At 46.0% G+C, this 21,495-nt stretch overlaps 1 protein-coding gene across 2 annotated transcripts in view; it reads right to left on the bottom strand.

Annotated features, from left to right (window-relative positions):
• Positions 1-21,495, bottom strand: part of SAE1 (SUMO1 activating enzyme subunit 1) — a 61,581-nt gene that overhangs the window by 11,040 nt on the left and 29,046 nt on the right. For both annotated transcript variants that reach the window (XM_043899604.1, XM_043899602.1), the window contains exon 6: positions 16,886-16,991. In XM_043899604.1, coding sequence (XP_043755539.1) covers positions 16,886-16,991 — 106 coding nt within the window. The remainder of the gene's footprint in view (positions 1-16,885; positions 16,992-21,495) is intronic.

Genomic DNA, 21,495 nt, shown 5'->3' with positions numbered 1-21,495 from the left:
AACTTTGCTGTAGAGCAGAAATTAACACAACACTAAATCAACAGTACTTCAATAATTTTTTCATAATAAATACTTATAAATGTTGATAATAAAACAAAAAAATTTTTTTCATTCCACAGGAAGTACATTAATTAAAATGTGGGCCAAGTGAAAGGTAACACTTTTCATTTATTCCACCAACATAGTCAGAAAGGTAATCAAATAATGACAAAAATGCCTAAAACCCCTGTGACGAGAGCCACGGCAGCACGACGGGCCCGACGCCCTCTATGGGGGCTGTTAAGCAAAGCTTCCCTGCCTCACCACCACGAGTGAAGTGTGTGGGGGTTTGGGAAGAAGGGTCGGGGAAGCTTTCAGTGCAGGGAAAAGGCCCTGTTCTGACCCAGAAGAGACGTCAGGTGGAGGAGGCATGCATTCTAGGTACAAGTTCAAAGGATGAACTGCTTCCAGCCAGAGAGGACAGCCAAGGGCTGGGACGCATCAGACAGGCGGATCATTACAAATAAACCCTCCATACTTAATACAACTGCTACAACTGCTATGTCAACCTCCAGAAAGGGATGTTTCATTTTGGATGTGAACTAGAGGAAGGGTTTAGATGACGGCAGCAAATCAGAGCTACCGTGGAACAAGCCCTGAACAAGGCTTGGACTTGTAAGCCAAATGAAAAGACACAGGCAGGAACAGAAGACCGAGCCCCTTCCAGTGCCTCGTCCAGATGTCCACTGCAGGCGGGCTGGGGGGCATTCTTGTCCCCACCATGCTCTCCAAGGCAGGTGGAGCCTCCTCTCCAGGCAGTGCTCCTCCCTCGGCACACAGGCTGTTTCGGAGCAGAGGCAGAGACAGTAGATCCCAGGGGACCCTGGGAGGGCCCTTCACACTCACAGTTTACCAAGTGCTTCCACTTAAGTCTCATCAGTGTTTGCTGACTGAAAAAGTGAACTCATTCCCAAGTCATCCTCCCTCCCTCTCAGTACAAGGAGCTCTCTAAAAGTTAAAGGTGAATGGGAAAAGTTAAAGGTGAATGGGCAATAGTCCTGGGGCTCTTTAAAAATGCAAATATCTGGATCTAGCCCCAGACGAGGGAATCATTCTCTTTGTTTTCTTCAGACTCACACACAGTTTTGGTGATGGGCAGCCCTGTGGAGAACAGCTCTCCAAGAAGTAATAAGAATTCATTCATTTACCAGCATGAGTGAGCACGGCTGACCTAGGTGTGCCCGGTGGACCTAGGTGCCAGAGGTCCAATGGTGAGCAAGGTCTCTGCAGCCTGAAGGTGACGGGGGAGGACAGGGAATTAGGGGCCAGGACAGACGGCTCCACTGCAGCCTGAGAGAAGTTCATAAACAGTTACACAGAGTTCTCAGAAGACCCCAGACAGTGGAGGTCCAGGTTAAAGAAGATGCAACCTGCTGCTGGGCTATGCTTTTCTCAGTGCCAGTGCCAGAGAAAGACTGCTAGTCACGCGCCCTGGACAGGGCTCTGCACATCAGAGGGCTTGTCCTCTTTTTCTTTAGAAGGTTCCAGAATACCTGCTTCAGATACAATTTGCGGTCCAGGAATGTTACTCTCCTTTCTCTTCCAAGAATACAGCTTCTACAACCCTTGATTCTGCCCGACCATTTGGCAGCCAACTCAAAGCCAATGACCATCCAGATGCTGGCTAACACGGACTTGCCATCACCCGAGCTCAACTTCTACCTCTGTGGACGTGTTGCTGGGATTCTGATCTGGAGTAAAACAAATGCCTTCAGGCAAGCGTGTGGGGACAAGGTGGAGGAAAGGTTGCAAAGTGGCGAGGAATCACTGAGACCGAGCCTATTTTCCAACAAGGTCCTGTGACAAACGAACCTGGAAATCTTAGGTCCAGACAAGAGGACATTCTAAGCGGACGGTATCAAATGTCAGCCCTCGTCCTGTCCATCACTCTGGAGAAGACAGACCCAGAGTGTGTGTCAGCGCTGCCTGAGCAGATGCTCCTAACGCACAGTCCAAGGGCCAGGGACAAGCAGGCAGGAAGCAAACAAGGCTACGAGGCTGCAGCTGGGTCCTGTCTCAGTCCCGTACAGTCTTTCTTCTGTCACTGGGGCAGAAGCACGAGCTGTCACAAGGGACGCCAGAGAGGCTCAGTTTTTAAGCCCTAGCCACAAAACTTTTCACCTTCTGGTTACGAAACACAGCTCTTGAAGCAAACTCAAACTATTGTAATAACTCCAAAACAAACAGTGACTACTCCATGCCAGGCACCTTTCTAAACCTTTTACGTCCACAATAACCGAGGGAGGGAGTGAGGTCCTGATACGCTTCCCCCTTCACAGGTGAAGAAACTAAAGTTCAGAGACTGAGTAGTTTTTTCCATGGGACTGCCAATGAGGAGTGGTGGAGAACTGCCAATTCTGATGTTCAGAATCTGTGCTTCTTAACCCTAACTGGACCCAGCAGAAATCCAGGACCATTAGGAATGCAGCCCAAGGATCCCAAGTAGCCTGGCTCTTTGCCCCCCACCTCAAGAGGACTCCCGTTCGACCACATTTTGGTGAGACGCATTTTCCAGACGGGCTTTGCCCTCTCTCCACTGGTCCACTAATTTTAAGTTCCTAGTTGTGTGGGTGAGCAGAGGAGGCAGGGGCCATGTGAACCCTGGCCCATCCATCTTCAGGGGGTAAGCCCAGTTTCATTTTGGAAAGAAAGAGGACAGCGCTCAGAGGAGGAGCAGAGGCCGCCAGCAGCTGGCCCCGCTGTTTCTCTGGGCCCCTTGCCTGTTCCTGGTGTGGGCCGCCTGGACGTGGGCCGGCAGCCTGGCACCGTCTAGAGGCCTCACTGACCACATCTGAAGTTCGCGCAGGGCCTCCGGGACGGGGGCCAGTCACTCCAGCCACTTATTTGCAGCAAAGCAAACAGAGGCTGTATTCTGTACTTTTTTTTTTTCCCCTTTAATGTCAGCACTCCAGTGAGCAGGGCTGGAGGGGGCAGGAAGAAGCCCAATGTTCTAGACAGGCAGCAGCCTCAGAACTGACCCGAGCCCCTGACGGGTTCTTGCTTATTAAAGTCTCCTCTTTGTTCTGTCATCTACCCTCCCAAATGGCCAGACATACACACATCACTGTTGACTCTGCATTTCTGGAGAGCACCTCCCTGCCAGTTTCCAGATTATGAAACTATTCCGTGAAGATCAAATACTGTTAGGGATGCCAAAAGATGACTCATCGAAACATATCAAAACACTGCACAAAATCAGAGTTCCAAACTTGATTAACTTCCTCTGAACCTTTTAATTAAGTCAGGCTGCTGAAGTCCAGGGGTGGGGGGTGACATTCACCGCTACTGAGGACAGACTGGGGTCTTTGCTAGAGTTCAGGACTCTCCCATGCAGCAGAGAAAACAAACTTTGAAAGGGGGAAACCAAGCACCTTTCCCTGGATTAGAAGAAAAACTGTATACATGTGGATAAACTACTACTTTTGCAAAGAGAAATTAACTCAAATTCAAATTTAATGTAAATCTGACTACTAGATTAGTGTTATAACAGGAATCCAGGAAGCAATATTATTAATTATTCCATTTCTTTCTGAAAACTTTTATTGCATTTAAATGGAACAATTATATTTAGCATAATCACTAAGGCCATTCAAAAACTCCCATTATTTTTGTAGGAAAAAAATGAAGTCAATGTTGCAAACTAGCTCTAACCCAATTGCTGTTCCCCAAAAGAATTCAACTAAAAGAAAAAAGCCAAATCTCTATAAAACTGCCTGGCTGGTGCCTAGAGCTGTTCTGTACCAGACACCCCTGCCTCACCTCTCTGGTGCTCCCCACCATTCTCCCCAAACTGGCTCACTCAAGAGACTCATAATCTCTGAGAATGATCTGGAAATCGGATCCACTCCTGGGTGACATACATCTCCAAGAAAATGAAAAGGAGAGTTATCCTCTTAGCCAGCAGCCCATCTCCAAAGGCAAGACACCAGGTCTCCTATTTAGTCAACTGTTCATTCAATAAATACACAGCGAGCACAGACTCTGCCAGGGCCTGAGCGGGACAAAGCAAAACGCATGCTCTGCCACTCCGAGTATTTTGTAAGGGTGACACACAAAAACAACACATGGTAACAAAAGGCCGGGACTAGAGAAGGAGCTCTGAGTGAGCGTGACGGGGTGGAAGAGGGTGGTCTCACCTAGCAGCCAGACGCCCCTTTCCCACCAGGCACAACCACCATATTTCGGCGGTCCTCCAAGCCCGAACACTGACCCTTGCCACCTCCTGCCCTGGACTTGCCCATGCTGCTCGTCAGGGACCACTGCGCCCTCTCTGTAGAGCCCTTCCCAGGGCCTGGGCAGCCTGGAACCAGCAGACCACTCTGACTCCTGTTCTAAATCACTGCAACACTGGACCCTGACAACATCCCTAAGCCTCCTCGGTAAAATGGGAATCGTCACAGCACTGAACTCACGCAGTTAAGGATGAAAGGAATAAATACAGGCCAAGCACCTTGGCTGGTGCCAGGGGAGCGTCAGGTCCATGGTGCTACTCCGAACTGTCCAACCTCCATAAACCCACTGACATGGCCCTCAGAGAGGTTGACACGCTGGTCTATGCTGGGACTCCTCACGTGACTGGGACCACCACCAACTCAACAGTGAGCACGGGGGGCTGCCGCGCCTTGGCTCTGAATCGCACATCCTCTCTGATATTCTCTACAACTCGCTCTCGGCCTTCATGGTCTTAATCACAATTTGAGACTTTATAGTCACCTACGTCAGTTCACTTGTACAAGGACTGACCTATCTCCTTTACTAGCCTGTGGTGCTCCGTGGGACAGAGACGTTATCTGTTGTGTTCAACATTACCTAATGAATGCCCAGCACAGGGCATGCCCCCATGGTACACACTGAGGAATTATCTGTTCCACGGGAAGCCTCAGTGTTTGGAGAAGGAAGGAAAGGAGTCACACGGTGGGGAGAAGGCTCACAACAAGGTGACACAGGCCCTCACTGATCTAACCAGCCTGGTCCTGTGCTAATTGAAATGAATGGAGACCTCAAGATACCCAGGATGGTTCTGTTTTTTACCAAGGAATGTTCAGCAAGAGAAAAACAGAAAAAGGGGAAAAAAAAAAAGACACAGTGTACCACATCTGCCTCAAGAGGGAAACTAGACAGAAGCCTGCCTTTCAAGGCCATATTTGAGGGCCAAATGTGCAGAACAGCTGGCCCACGGGCCTGAAACTCAAAGGAGGGAAGGGGCTGGGCTGGGGGAGGCAGAGGCATGGTCTCTGGGAACCCCCATGAGGCCTGCTGGCTCTCAGCCTCTCACCTTTCAAGGCATCTGGTTGCATCTGATCGTCTGCTCAGCTCAGCTCAGCTCAGCTCCACCCCACTCCCCGCTTCATTTACCTCTCTTAGTTTTCCTCTTTAACCCAGAAATGTGAAAGTATGTGCATGCATGTATTCCTTCATTCATTTCTTGTCCACAAACATTTCCTGAGAACCTGCACACCACATCCACCCCGGATGCTGAGCCATGTTGGGACCTAAAAGGTGGAGATCCCAGTCCACAGAGGGCACGCACATGCCACATGTCTGTCACCATGGCCGCCCGGGCCTTTGACCTCTTTCTCCAGAGAACTTCACCTCCAGATTGGCCTGCCCTGAAGACTTTTTCTGAAACACCCCTGCTGAGCACCAAGTCTTGGCCATCCTTTCATCTCGCCAATGAAAGCTGGTCTCTGACCACATCCCATCTCAGTTCAGCAGAGAGAGAAAGAAAGCTGTCTCTGGTTATTTACAGCTCGCTGTCTTCTGAAGAGAACCTGAGGCAGCTGGATGAAAGTTGTTGATGGGAGAAAGGGGAGTCCTGCTTCTCAGAAATGACCTGCTGGGTTTTGCCTACCAAATAAAGACCCAGATTACTCAACCTGAGCGTGCAACAGAGGAACTGGCTCACCCAGCCATGCAAAGGTGCGGTATTTGAGGGGCTTTACAAAAGGTCAGGCCCTGTGGCCAGTGATTTAATTATATGCAAATGGTTGCCGCCAAGTTATTTATGCCATAAACAATCTGGAAACAATCTCACATCCAATAATAGGATGATTACATAAAATACGATTGGAGTAGGAAATGGCAACCCACTCCAGTATTCTTGCCTGGAGAGTCCCGTGGTCAGAGGAGAGCCTGGTGGGCTACGGCCCATGCGATTGCAAAGAGTTGGACACGACTGAGCAACTAAGCATGCACATGCAATATGACAGGTTGACAGAATGAAGTATTATTCAGCTGTCAAAATTATGTTTAACCAGTTTTTAGTCACATGTTTGTTTTCTTAACATTTAGGTTTTTAAAAGGGGGGCATGTAATAGCCCATATTCAGAATAAGCTCTTCTACATAAAATAGAATGAGGTGGGTGCAACTGTGATCATCCTCATGTCCAAGGTGGGAAACTGAGGCTTGGGCTCACGATGGATTCCAGTCACCACACCTCTAATCTCTATGTTGTACTGCCTCCCCGGAAGCAGAGAGAAGAGAGACTACAGACTGGTTTAAAAAAAGAAAAGAAAAAAGAAAATCACTTCAAATGAACTTAGTTTCCGACCCCAGACTCCATCAGTTTAGAATAATGCAAACCACCCATTCAGACTCTATCTGGTGAAATATTCTATTTCTCCTTTAAAAAAAATAATTATTATTTTAAAACAAAAATTAAAAAACAATATTTTCCCCAGCTGTGCTGTGCAGCATGTGGAGTCCTAGTTTCCCAACCAGGGATCGAACCCATGACCTCTGCAGTGGAAGCGTGAGTCCCAACCACCAGGGAAGTCCCCTATTTCTCTTCTTTAAAAAAAAAAAAACACAAAAAAATGGTCTAATGATTCCTGAACTTGACTCTCATCTTTACAATGGAGCAGTCTGAGAAGTCTGTAACTTACAAAAAGAAGGGGACAGAAACATTCTGAAATGCTGAGGCAGGTTACATAGGGGCCAAGTGCAGAGCTCCCTGGACCCCGAGTGCTCGGCCCCGTCTCTTAGCGTGGCCAGCCGCCCACGGCTCACAGAGCTGTTCTGACAGAGCCCTCTCCATTCACACTCCCCTGCCTGGTCACAAGCAGCAGGGAGACAGGGGCTTTTCTCCAGCCCAGCACTTGAGTGGCACATGACCTTGACTCTGGGCATCTGCTGCTCTCCGCCAACCGCTCTTACCCAGGGAAGATGGCACAGGACATTCCCGTGACTGTTGTCTGACAGTCAGGGAAGAGATGTGAGGCTTTCAACCAGAATCGCAGCTGGGCTGGGGCCCGAGAGCAGCTCAAACACAGGCTAACATGGGGGTGGGGGAGACACGAGCCTGCAGAGAAGACAAGGCAGGTTGCTGACAATGTTGCCCATTATTTCAATCTGGCCTCGGTGGGCTTCAGTTTCCCATCTGCAAAAGTGGAACAAGAAAACGTCATGGGGCTCTTGTGATGTTCAGACTTTAAAAAATGGACATAATGCCATGAGTATTAATTAGTAAGGCGAACAGCTGAAGTCTGACTGAGTGCTTTGAGGGACGTGGTATTTATCGGGGGGTGCTTAAACACTTACTAGTTTTGGTGACCCTGGACAAATGACTTAGCTTCTTTCAGACTCTATTTCCGTCTGTGAAAATGAGATGATCATAGTAAGATCTGTTCCCATGAAGTTCCTTGTTGGTTAACCAACAAGGACCTACTGTATAGCACAGGGGGCTCTATTCAATATTCTGTAAGAATCTCTATCAGTAAAGAATCTGAAAAAGAATGAATACATGTGTATGTATAGCTGAGTCACTTTGTTGTACACCTGGAACTAGCACAACTTTGTAAATCGATTATATGCCAAGAAAAATTAACAAGTAAAAAAAATTATTAATGCACAAGATGTGCTTGGCCTGCATTTGTTAATACCTGTGACCCTCAGTGGCGGACTCTGGGTTATATGCCTCTTTTTCAGGTTGAGGAATGGAGCACGCGCCTAAACAGAGTTGGTTCTCCAGCAACAGTCTCTACCCACTGGTGGCAGTGAAGCCCAGGACTGCACTCACGGCTCACTTCTGCCCTCCCCCTCACCTCTCCACTCAGCGTGGCACTGCCTTCTTCCTTTCTGAATGACTGTGGTCTGCGTTTTGTACCACTGATAAGACAAGTGGCACCAGAAAAAAAAAAAACCAAACAAAAAAAAGAAACACAACAAAACCCACTGCTTCTTTCTTCTTCCCTCCCTACAAATTATTTTTAAACATCTGTGGTTATGACAGCAGCAAATCAACAAGCACTCAGCGGCTGCCCCATTATCGGAACCCATTTCCCTGTGGCCGTCTCTTCCTCAGCAGTTCTTGTCATCACTGGACACCAAAACACCCGCGGGGGAACGTGGGGCCCAGCAAGTGGCAACGACTGGTGTGCAAAGGTTACAGGTTCTAAAATAAGAAGTTCCTCCTGAAGAGAACTGATCACCCAATCAAGCTGAAGTCTAGAGACAAAAGTCAGTTAAAAATCATAAAAACAGGTAGGCTCGGAGCGTCGAGGTGGCAGGGAGAACTGAGGAAGGAGGAGTCAAGGAAACTAAGTTTTCTAACCATAAAAAAGTTAAAACTGTTTATTATTAAGAAATCTTGTGAAAGAATCCCTGCAGTGATGAGGGAGAATGAGGCACAATATACTAGAAAGTTCTGGAAGAATACACATGAAAAGGCAGTTTCCTCTGAGACATCTGAGTATTTTACTATGAAGATTAACATTAAAAGAAGACAATGATTTCTAAGGCTCTCCTATACATGATCACTGGGAGGAGAAGGTTATCAGTATCTCCCCCATTCCTATATGAGAAAACAGAGGCCATAAGGTGAAGGGATTTGCTCAAGGCCAAGAACTATATGACAGAGTGGAACCAAAATGACTTTCTTCCGCGAGGATGGGATGTTCTGAGAGAATAACACTGAAACAAGTATACTATCAATGGTGAAACAGACCACCAGCCCAGGTTGGATGCATGAGACAAGTGCTTAGGGCTGGTGCACTGGGAAGACCCAGAGGGATGGGGTGGGGAGGGAGGCGGGAGAGGGGATTGGGATGGGGAAAACACATGTAAATCCATGGCTGATTCATGTCAATGTATGGCAAAAACCACTACAATATTGTAAAGTAATTAGCCTCCAACTAATAAAAATAAATGAAAAAAACAAACAAACAAAAAAACAAAATGCCTTTCTTCCAAATCCAAATCTGGAGACATCAAGGTTCTAGGGGTAGCGGAAAGTAGACATGAACTCCAAACTTGCTGGGCTAGACTTATGAATCAAGAACAATCGGGCACCTTAGAAAAGATTCTAATTCCCTCACGGAGGGCCCGAGGTCGGATCTACCAGCTCCAAGGAAGTCCACTTTACTGTGTATTTCCCCCAAACAAGAATATTCTCATAGAACCACAAAAGTTATCAAAACTGAAAATTAACATTGATAAGAGTATTACTACCTACTCAACAGATTTTTTTCAAATTTTACTGACAGTCCTACTGATGTCTTTGAGAGCAAAAGCAAAAAAAAAAATCTGCTCTCAGATCCAGTCTGGGAAGTCTGTGTTCCATTTAGCTACCCTGTCTCTTCATCCTCCTTTAATCTGAAATGGGAGTTCCTGGGTCCTTCACGACACTTTTGAAGAGTACAGGCCATTTATTTTATAGAATCATCTTCAGTCCAAGTACGTCTGATGTTTCCTCATAATTGGGGTGAGATCACCCACGCTGGGCTGAGAACCAGAGGCCACCCTTGGCTGGCTCAGCAGTGCAGTGCTACTTATTATACTATCTTCTACCTGCTCAGTGCATCCAAGCAGGACGCACGAGACCTACTGTCCTATTCTTGGAATGTTAACTGTGATCTCTTGGTGGAGGGACAATCTGCCAGGATTCTCTAGTCTCTCTGTAATAAATCAAAAAGTATCTTGGGAAGACATCTATGCTGTTTCACAGCCTACTTTCCCATTCGTTTTAGCATCCATCAGTGATCCTTAAAACAATACTACTACTATGATGGCCAAACACAGATTTCTCTTAATCTTCCTCATTTTGCTGTATTTATTATTATTCTTCTGTTTAAAAAAAAAAACTTTCCCCTCTCCCTCATTTATTTATTCAATTATCAGTATAGGCTCATGAGATATTTTATTCTATGGGTTGTAATCAACTACGATCATGATTTATTTGATCCTCAAATTCTCCCAGATTTGATCAGTAGGCGCCGCTTCAAACTGACTCCTGTGACCTTCATTTCAGACATAACCCGTCATTCTCTGTACACGTCCTCACTTTCGGGCAGGGCAGGATGTTCTAGGCACACCTGTAAATTTCCTACCCCAGGCTCAGAACCAGCCATTTCTCCAAGGAGTCCTGGTTCCCTGCATGTTAACAATCATGAAGTCTGTTCATGGCTATTAGTTCTAAAAGCCCTCTCAATGGATTAGAGCTAGGAAATACATATGTATAAATGTGAATACATGGGGACTTTCCTGGTGGTCCAGGGGCTAAGACTGTGCTCCCAATGTAAGGGACCCAAGTTCTATCTCTGGTTAGGGAACTAAATCCTACCGGCCACGACCAAAAGATCTTGCATGCCGCAACTAAGATCCGGAGCAGCTAAATAAATATTTTTAAAGATAATAAAAAATGTAAATACATGGACACACACGCATCTATTTCTATACCTACATATTAAAAAACCATGAGTTCATCCAGATGACTCCAATTCCAATTGAACTAGAGAGGGTTTCCCAGGTGGATCAATGGTAAAAAATTCTCCTGACAATTCACGGGACATGGGTTCGATCCCTCGGTCAGGAAGACCCCCTGGAGATGGAAATGAAAACCCACTCCAGTATTCTTGCCTGAAAAACCTCATGGACAGAGGAGCCTGATGGGCTACAGTCCATGGGGTCACAAAGAGTCGGACACGACTGAGCGACTAAAACAACAAGGGGAACTAACGAACTCCCCTTTCTGGCAATAAAAAAATCCGAGTCTCATTATCCACAATATATTTGCCTATTTGCTCCATCCAGGGCTTCCCTGGTGGCTCAGATGGTATCCTAGAATAAAGCGTAAATAAATTTCAGAATCGCTAACCCACACCACTGTAAAAGACAAACCTAACTCAAGTTCAGTATTTGCTTACAGTTATTTTTTTAGTCTGAGGGTCTATAGACAAAACAGTGCATTCAAGAGCCACATGGGCTTACCTTCTTAGCCCTGCCTCATCCTGAAATACAGCATTTAACATGTCTTAAAATAAAACCGCAAATGAGTGAACCAAGGCTCTGACACAGGACAGGGGCTCCTCTCCTAGGGCAGTGGTTTCTCTCTAACTGACTGGTCCTTTAGAAACCTGGGAGGTGCACGACAATGCAGGTGCCAGCCACTCTGAGTTGTTCTGATTCAGTAAATCTGAGCTAGAACCAAGGAACCTGTATTTTCAAATGTTCCCTGAGGGAGCCTGATATCCTCTTGGGAAACCGCTGGCTCTAAGAATAAAAACCTAAAAAAGTGAGGGCCTGATCTCACGTCTGGCTGGCTCGCACCAAGCTCCAGCCTCTCTGGGCCATGGTCTCCACCTTGCTGGCTGCCTGCAGGCACTGCTTCTCTGGCCCACAATATTCTCATCTCCCTCTACCACCTGGCAAATACCTATTCTTTAAAATCCAGCTCAGATGTCTCCTCCTCTCTGAAGCCTTCCCAACTCCCCAGAGACAGCCAGACCCCCAGTTCCCTGAGCTCTCAGAACAGTTTGCTTTCAATTGTCGAATAATTCACACATATTGAAAAACAGACCAGCACAACATGACAGCTTTGTCAATAGCCCTCTGTTACAGCTCCCCTCACGAGTAGGATTATCTCTGCTTGTCTTTTCCATTGGCAAGGAGGCTGCTTCTTCCCATGACGATCTCCAGGCACGAGATCTGGTGCATGGCAGGTGCTCCAAAAATGGTCTAAGATTATTTTCAGCATTAATTCTGTGGTTCAAAGACGGCCTAAGTACTTTTCCACGACTCGTCAGAACAGACTGAGAAAGTTAGGATTGCCAAAGAGTCTCTGCTCAGTAATTCACATCTCGAGATGAAGTCCATGTCTTCCTGCTCTGGGCTAAACCTGCGTGTTATTGTTCATGCTGCTAAGTGAATGCTGTTTCCATACAAGACTCGATTATTTTTAGCACTCCTGTTATGATAAACTCACAGTAACCTCAAAAAGAACAAATCAAAGTCAACTTTCTGCCACAGGAAACCAGCTCACACTTAATGTTTTGCAACATGCCATGGGAGAATAATAAAAAGATGAGACCTTTTGCTCACAGATGGTGAGGCTGACTCTCGAGATAGTGGAAAATGCAGCAGGAAGCGTGCAGTCTGGCCACTATCTTATGAAGTAAACTGGAAAAACACTCACACCCCAACAAGGCAAACACATGCACACAGACGGCAGGGCAACTGTTTCACCAGGGGCTGGATGGTGAATGGGGTGGAAAGGACCATCTATATATGAGAGGCAGGCCAGAGCTGGGTGACACTGGGATCAAAAGCCTGACGGGTGCCCAGGGGAGCAGGCAGGCAAGAGGAGCCTTTGGGGACACCAGCAGGGAGAGGTGAAGAAATGATCAGACCGGCAAACTAGTCACTCACATATAAACTATTTGAGCACCTACTAAGTGTTCCATCTGGGTTCTCTGCAAGGTATCCTCATGTGTGTATCACAGTCAAGTACTACTCTGACCTTGCCCTCTGACATCACTAGGAATTCCTAAGACATCAGCAGGTGTATCAGTCACATTCCTAGAAAGGCTCCTGGGAACAAATTCCAAGGACTGAGAAAAGCTGAAAACAACTTACATTTGATAAGACTAGTCACAAAAGACAGCGCTCCCAGAGAAACACACTTTGCAGCCAACAATACAAATGAGGTCATTCTGTGTATGCTCCAAGATCTTTCCCGAAGCACTTAAGGCCATCAGTGAAAGAAAGCAAGTCACTTAACACTTACAAGCTGAATTCTGGCAGAAGTCTAAGCTGCCAGCCAGACTCCCCTAGGGAAAGAGATCATGAGAGTCATTTCCCTCCACTTCCAGAAGCTCAGTCCAGTCCTTAATCAAGGAGTTAATCACATGTGCACCAACAGAAAAGCCCCCAGAAAGCTAACCAGACCCTCATGCTCACTTCTGGAACACTCCCAATAGTTCCAGTTGCAGCGTATCTGGAAAGACACACAGGGCACAGGGTGACCCGTGAGGACAAAACAAAACAAAACACCAAGAATCCGCATGTGACAGCACGCAAGACAAGTCAGGACACGTCATCTGCCGCAAAGAGAAAAATATCCTATGCTGGGTATCTGGAAGACTCAGCAAGAGCACCGGGTGGGGTGTATGTGTGTGTGAGGCATGGGGTAGGCATGGACGTGCACAGTGGTGTAAAAGAACAAAATCAGGAGAATTGGATTTTAGATCTGATATTGCCACTGATGTGCTGTATAGCCAGGAGGAGGAGGAGTCACTTCCCTCCTAGGCCTTATTCTTATAAGCTTAGAAGTGGGCTAGTTAGAATTAAGAAGTGGGCTCATCTGTATGCCCAGTCAGACAGGACTGCAGGCAGTGCTGTCGAGAGAATTCTGAGGCTCTGGGAGAAGTGGTTGGTCAATGAGGAGGCTTTCTTAGCCACGTCTGACACAGGGGTGGAGGCAAGAGTGGGAAGCACACACCTGCCAGCCTTGACCAAGATGGTATGACATGTGGGGTTGCCTCCTTTTTTAAAATTCCCTATTACAAAACTATGGACACTTCCCTGATGGCTCAGATCGTAAAGAATCTGCCTACAATGCAGGAGACCTAGGTTTGATCCCTGGGTCGGGAAGATCCCCTGGAGAAAGAAATGGCTACCCACTCCAGTATTTTTGCCTGGAGAATCCCAAGGACAGAGGAACCTATCAGCCTACAGTCCATGGGTTCGCAGAGTCGGACATGACTCAGAGACTCACACACACACGTTACAAAACTATACACATGGACTTCCCTGATGGTCCAGTGGTTAAGAATCTGCCTGCCGATGCAGGGGACATGGGTGTGATTCCTGGTCTGGGAAGATTTCACACGCCACAGAGCAACCAAGTCTGTGAGCCACAACTACTGAACCCTCATTCTAGAGCCCATGCTCTGCAACAAGAGAAACCACCACAATAAAAAGCCCGCGCACCGCAACTAGAGAGCAGCCCCCACTCTCCACAACTAGACAAAGCGAAAACGCAGCAACGAAGACCAAATGCAGCCAAATAAATAAATAAATAAAAAACGACCACACATAAAAATTGTTAAGGTGATAAAGTTTATGGTGTGTGTTTTTATCATAATAAAGAAACTGTATGATTATTAATTATGAACATAGTTTTAATCTCCAAATGCAAAACTTTGAAACTAAAAAGAGAATTAGTTACCATCTAGAAGGGGGAAGTAAACACATGGAGTATATTATAAAACAAACTGCTTTTTATGGGCAAAAAACTAAAGCCCAACAGGATTGCTACTATGATAATACCTACTCAAGTATGGAATTAAGGGTAAACTGAGTCAACCCTAACACTGTACTATATACTAGAAAGTATCTCCGACCTCCAAGCACACAGCTAGATTAGACAGGTCTCTAGGACTTGCTCTGGGCTAAGCCTCTTGCACGGGTATCATCCAAGCCTCACAAAAGCCCTCTGAGGCCAGCACTGTCAACAACCCCATGGTCAGAGGGCAATCTGAGGGAGCTTCTGGGAATTGAAGTCTGTGGCTCAACCTCACCCACCTGGAAAAAAAAATGACAGAGCCAGGACTGGAAGGCAGGTCTGTTTTGATTCCAAAGCGCCAGTTCTGAATAACCATGTACCACTGCCTGCCACGTGCATCATAATATAAAGCTCCTGCTTCTTCCTCACGTCCTGTCGACTCCCCAGCCCCTTATAACTTCTGATGGTGATGGTCAGCAGAGTCTATGTGGATGAAATACACACCTTCCCCCATCCTGTCTCCAGGGCATGAGTCCTGCCTCCCCACCTCAGTGACAGGCTCCTGAGGGCAGTGGTGGCCATGGGCCTGTGTCTTCACCAGTCTACACCTTGTGTGTACGGAGGGGAGTAGAGCAGCAGCTTCGTGTGCATGCGGTGAGGATCCAATGAGCTAACACTCACAGGGCACTGAGAACGGAGCACGGATGCTCTTATTACCTGGTACCTCATACGGTATTTAATTCATTAGATTTCAAAGACCCAGGCTGCTCAGGTCCCACCTCTTTTACATCTGCATTTGGGGTCCTCTTGGGCTTCCCAGGTGATGCGAGTGGTAGAGAACCCGGCTGCCAATGCAGGAGAGATGTAAGAGATGCAGGTTCGATCCCTGGGTCAGGAAGATCCCCTGGAGAAGGGAATGGCAACCCACTCCAGTATTCTTGCCTGGAGAATCCTATGGACAGAGGAGCCTGGCGGGCTACAGTCCACGGGGTCGCAGAGTCGGACACGACTGAGCGACTTTCATTCGGTGTCCTATCAAGGCAAAACATGAGCCTCTCTGGGTCTCTGCCTCCTCACCCCCGGAAACCAAATTGGGGCTAATTCCCATCTTGTCCATCTCATGAGGGAGAAGGATGAGGAGATGGACAAGAAAGTAGTCTGGAAACTGCAAAAGGGCTGTAGATCAGGATCTCTCAACCTCAACACTGCTGACTCTGGGGGCCAGAGCACTCTGTCCTGGGGGGCTGTCTTGAGATATTAAGCAACATCTCAACTTTCTCCCCACCCCAACCCCAGTTCTAACAACCAAAAATGTCTCCAGACACTTGCCTGGAGGGCAAGATCACCCCTGGCTGAGGATCCCCAGGTTATGGTAAACTCAAACACTAGCTGACTCCTCTTATAAGTGGCAGTCAGAAATATTGAGGCTATGCCCAAACCTCTGCAAATTAACAGCTGTTTACAGAGGGGTGTCTATGTGCCAGCATCGAGGAGGGGGAGTTGAGAAGCACATCCCCGAAAGTACAAAAATGTCAAGGTGACTCTTTTTCTTTGGGCTTTTCTGGTATTTTCTGTAACAGATATGGATTATTTTTATGCTAACAAACCCATGTGATTTACACACTTGTTCACCCTGAGAACAAGGGTAACCTCAATTTCTCTGTGCCTCAGCTCTCTTGTCTGTGAACTAAGGGATAGATAACACATCAACTCCCACTGGCTCTTGCTAGTAAGTGCTCAATGTTCATGATTACTATTTTTAAAATAATATTAAAAAATTAAAGTACAGGGACCTTCCTGAAGTCCAGTGGTTAAGACTCTGTGCTTCCAATGCAGAGGGCAAGGGTGCGATCCCTGGTCAGGGAACCAAGATCCCACATTCCGTGGGTATTTTAAAAAATACTACTACTACTAAAGTGCCAAGCACAAGAACACTGAGATGGCAACCAACACCTAGCTAACGCCCTCTGAGCATTGGCAATGATGGGGAGAGATGGGAGAAGCCTCTTAGGAGAGGAACGCTGGTTTTGAGCACCAGGAAGAACTCTGAAGAGGGAAAAGTGGTGATGACAGTAGCTTGATTTATAACACTGTTATCTTGGGCTCAATTTCAGAAAGCAGTTCATTTCAACACATAATTTGAAAAAAGCAGAAATCGTAAAGAAACTAGAGCTCAATGACGGGCCTCCTCTCCATTCACACTCTGTTATCCTAAGTGACCACTTAGAACCAACTAAGGGGGAATTCGGCTCAGGGCAACCTCAAGGAACCTTCTGGGCTCTGCAGCCTCACATGCAGAAATGAGAGCACAAAGCGCATGCTGAGAAACTGCTTTCAGGGCTCACCTTGAAGGAGGAAGTAATCCGGAGTTGTGCGCTTCAGGGCTGCCTTTGCTTTATCGCTGCTCCAGTCCACTTCCAGCGCCTCTTTGATGGAGCAGAAGACCACCTTCTGTTAAAAAAAAAAAGACAAAATTGCTTAGGGATAAAATAGTGAAAGTTGCTCAGTCGTGTCCAACTCTTTGTGACACCATGGACAATACAGTCCATGGAATTCTCCAGGCCAGAATACCGGCATGAGTAGCCGTTCCCTTCTCCAGGGGATCTTCCCAACCCAGGGATCAAACCCAGGTCTCCAGCATTGCAGGTGGATTCTTTACCAACTGAGCCACAAGGGAAGCCCAAGGATAAAATACATTTGACATCAAATCACCAGGCAGTAACTCATCACCATTACGAGGTTTCCTGTTCATTAAAAGAAGCTGAGGCCCACTCAAATCCAATAAACGCTTACTGAGCACTTACTGTGTGTTCCCCTGGGCACTGGGGTCACAGAGATCAATGCCACGGACTCCCTGCACTGTAGGAAGACAGAGCAAAGCTAAACACCCAGTTCCATTCCGACTCTTTGGTGAATTCTGGCGGTATTCACGCCATGGAAATTCCTTCACAAGTGACCAATAAAATTTGTCTAAAGATATTCAATGAAATATTCTCTGTGTGAGTAAACAGACACAAACAATACCCATAAATAATAGCATTCCTTCTCCCTATGGCAGGAGGAAATACAGTTGAAACCTAGTAACCTACATCAAATTTTCTTTTAAAAATGCCATGAGAGATACATGTTAAAATACAAACAACTAATTATGAATAAGAAAATGGTTTTCTTTCCCTTTCCTAAACAATGAAGTCCCAAAGCCATTTTCTGGGACTGAGGAAGGACAGGGAAAGGACGTGTGTGTGGAGGGCTGGTGGCTGGACTGGAGGGGACAGAACAGGGCAGGGTAAGGAGGGCATCCCCAGAGGGCAGCAGCAGGAGCCTGATCACATCCAAGGACTTGATGCAACAAGAAAATACACTGAGAATCTGGGGAGTAAGGCTTCTCTCTGTCAGAGAAGAAGAGAATCAGAACTATGGAAACAGAAAATTAGAATGAAGCCTGTGGTGAGTTACTGCCGTGAACTCATTTTCTACATATACAGACAGATAAAGAAATAAATGTAAATGCAAGTGTGTGTGTATACATACAAATATTTACCTGCTGTGTCCACTGAGAAAGTCTAAAAGCAATGATACTCTAGCAGCAATGAGCACATCTAAAACACAGACTCTGGTTTCTAATCACCACTAAGAGACACATTTCTCCTTGGAGAAATGACTGATTTCAAAGCTGCAACATGAGAGGAGCCTGAAACAGGAAAAGTGCCCCAAAGAATGATGGGACATGTCAAGCGGTAACAGAATTCAGCTTAAAGAAACTTCCACTGGTCAAATCTGGAGCAATCTGAGGATAAAAGTAAAGAATAATAGGTAATACTTTAAGTAAACTATAATCCCTTAGACCTAAAATTAACTAATGAGCAAAGCTTTTTAAGGAATGAAGTATTTACATATTTTCAAAATACTTCTCCACAAAATACCTATTAGTCACACAGGGATAAAAAAATTGTTTTCAAAGGACCAGTATGGAAAACAACCTTACTCAAATGATCAAAGTTAACACAACCAGTAAAGCAGCACATGGAAACCATGCACCAGACCACATGATGCAATGAGAAGCATCCATGTCGTGGTATTTTTGCCAAAGATGTGTAGCAAGAGTCTAATTACAAGGAACATCAGAGGAACCCAAACTAAGAGACATTTTACAAAATAACTGGCTTGCAACCTTTAGATGTCATGAAAATCTAGATGCATCCATGATTCTGACCCAGATCCTTTTGCTGTTAAGGACATGACTGAATAACTAGCAAACCCTAAACAGGGTCTGAGGATTTAGATGGCAGTGACTTATCCATGTATTTTTCCTGACTGTGATGATTGGTTTCTGATCATGGAGAATACCTTATTTGAGAAAATACAGACTAAAATATTTTGGAGTAAGGCAGTGGCACCTTATTCTCATATAGTTGTTAGCTACTTCTACCAAGTTTAAACTAGTATATGTGTGCGTGCAAGTGTATAAAACTTCAGACTTACAGAGGTATGTGTCTTCCTTTCTTCCCTCTACCAACTCCCCACCCCCACCCCACACACATCAGAAAGAAAAAGAAAACAGAAAGAAGACAACAATGGTACAATTTACCAGGCTAAGTGAACCAAGATCTATTAGCCACCAGGCAGTTTCCACAGCCTGCTGAAGATCAAAATGGATTTGAAAGATGAAAATACAAACTGCTGGTGAAAATAAAAAACAGCCATGGTTTGTAAGGTGGCTTTCTGCCTCTCCATAATCACTCCTCTGGGGTTTGGATCCATTGTAAAACCTAGTATACAAGATGTCTGTAATCCCCTCAAACCTTTTGGTCAATGGGTCTGTCTGACCTTAGAAGATAAGTCATGTAGTCAACCAGTGTGACATTTAGTGTTTGGTATAGACTTGCCAGACTCTTCTTTTTTTTTTTTTCCCCCTCCATTCTTCTATTGCTAAATATTTATTTTGCTTTTCAGGTTTCTACAATATTTTCATTGTACTGCAAATTTTCTTTCTATTTACACAATATTAGCTTTTCTTCCTTTCTCCTTCCCTCCTTACTTTTCTTCTTTGTATTTTGCTATTAATTTCCATGTAGCAGATCATTTTATCAAAAATCTGTGAGACCCTCCATATAAGTTAAAAGCTTGATTTTATAATAATCATAGGAATATTCCTGTTTCTTCAAAGCATTGACAACGCTGCCTTAAGTACTTTGATCTCTGTACTTTAACTTTTCTATGTGATTTTGAAAGTCAAAGTGTTAACTGCCCAGTCATGTCCGACTCTTTGCAACCCCATGGACTGTAGACCACCAGGCTCCTCTGTCCCTGGAATTCTCCAGGCAAAAATACTGGAGTGGGTTGCCATTTCCTTCTCCAGGGCCAGACCCTTCTTAACAAGTCTTACAATACAGGTCAAGCCATCAGCAGTACGATCTGGAGATGACATCACAATAAAGAAAAGTCTTACCAGGTTTCAAAAGCCACCAAGACTTTCATTCAAAATTTTTGTAGTCTGCCTGGCTAAGACCAATGCTAAGAATCCACTGATTTGTTAGGCCATTATACGAAGAATAAAGGGGAAAAAAGTTGGTTCTAGAATCAGTTCGAGGCAGACCTGCCTCTAACGCTTTCAGGGCCTGAGGGTAAGAGTACAAATGAAAACCCATATATCATGTCTATATATCCAGTTATAAATTACACTAATAAGCTATTAAGTAAAGTATATTGTATTCTCCTGCCTTGACAAATAAACCTCCTTCATAACCACCTGGAAAACCAGGTTCAAATTTGGAATTCTCACACTGCATAGGAGTCCTGTGTCAGAGGAGGCACCCTGGGAAGGTCACCCCCATCTCATTCTGGCTCACCCACAATGTAAGGAGCTTTGAACCTGACTTTGCATAAGGCTTTGCCCATCCTTCCCCACCAAAACATCTAATCCTCAGGCCGAGGCATTCAGACGCTGTGGTAAGGTCCACACTCCAGAGGCAGACAGGGAAGCAGTCCACAAAAGCCTAGAAAGTGGGTCTGAGGCTATCTGGCCAGGAGATTCCAGGGGTCCAGGTACCCAGAATGGGGTTGAGAACTGGGGGGAAGGCTACGGGAACCTGACAGATGCACCTTCTTGATCTCATGGGATCCTTACCCTGTGAGGGGAACGGCTGGAGGAAGGCCGGAGTGGGACCTTCTAGAGCACCACGGCCAAGGGTAGAGGCCCTTTGCCCTTCCCAACTTTAGGGCAGATTTAGTCCCAGTTCTGCCACTAGTCTGTGACCGTGGACCAATGACTTCACCTCTCTTGGGTCTGTGGCAGACAACTTTTAGAGAAGTTTCCTGGGATCTAAGGAGGAGGCCTCTGTGTCCTTGGCTTTAATGTGTACCAACCCACCAGCACAGGTGACAGAGTCTGAGGTGGTCACACGATCCAAGCCAGGCCCACCAGATTCCTTAATCAAGAATAGAAAGCTGGAAACAGAGACACATTCATGGCAGAACTCTAAAGAGAAAGGCCAGATTTCTGCTGCCTTCAGGGCTTCACAGCTGCCCTGGTTTTTTCCTCTTCTCAGATCACAGGAATAAAACTCCATGCTTCTTGGGCTACTGCAGCCTGCCTCCAATTAACACCCCCGTTTTTGGTTCAAAGTATCCAAACTCTACTATCGTGGCTCATGACAAAAATAAAACTTAACCAAGCTGCCTAATCTGTAGTAGAACAGAAGCAAAAGGCGATGCCTGCCTTACCCACCTCACTGGCATCGAGTTTATAAAGAGAAAAGGCTGCCTAACAGAGCTTTAGGGGGTGAAAAGCCTTCAGATGAAGCAGCCACAGAGCCTGCGAGGTAGCAGCCGCTACCATTCACCCAAACGAAGTAACCCCTCCTGTTCCACCATGTCCTCAGCTCATGAATCCCTGTCTGGTAGGCCTCACCCACTCCCCTCCACAGTCCCATTTTCTTCCCTGATCATTCTGGGC

The sequence above is a fragment of the Cervus elaphus genome, chromosome 4 (assembly GCF_910594005.1).
Source record: "Cervus elaphus chromosome 4, mCerEla1.1, whole genome shotgun sequence".
NCBI lineage: Eukaryota > Metazoa > Chordata > Mammalia > Artiodactyla > Cervidae > Cervus > Cervus elaphus.
The sequence above is the reverse complement of the archived record's forward strand: the minus strand, read 5'-3'. Positions and strand labels throughout refer to the sequence as shown.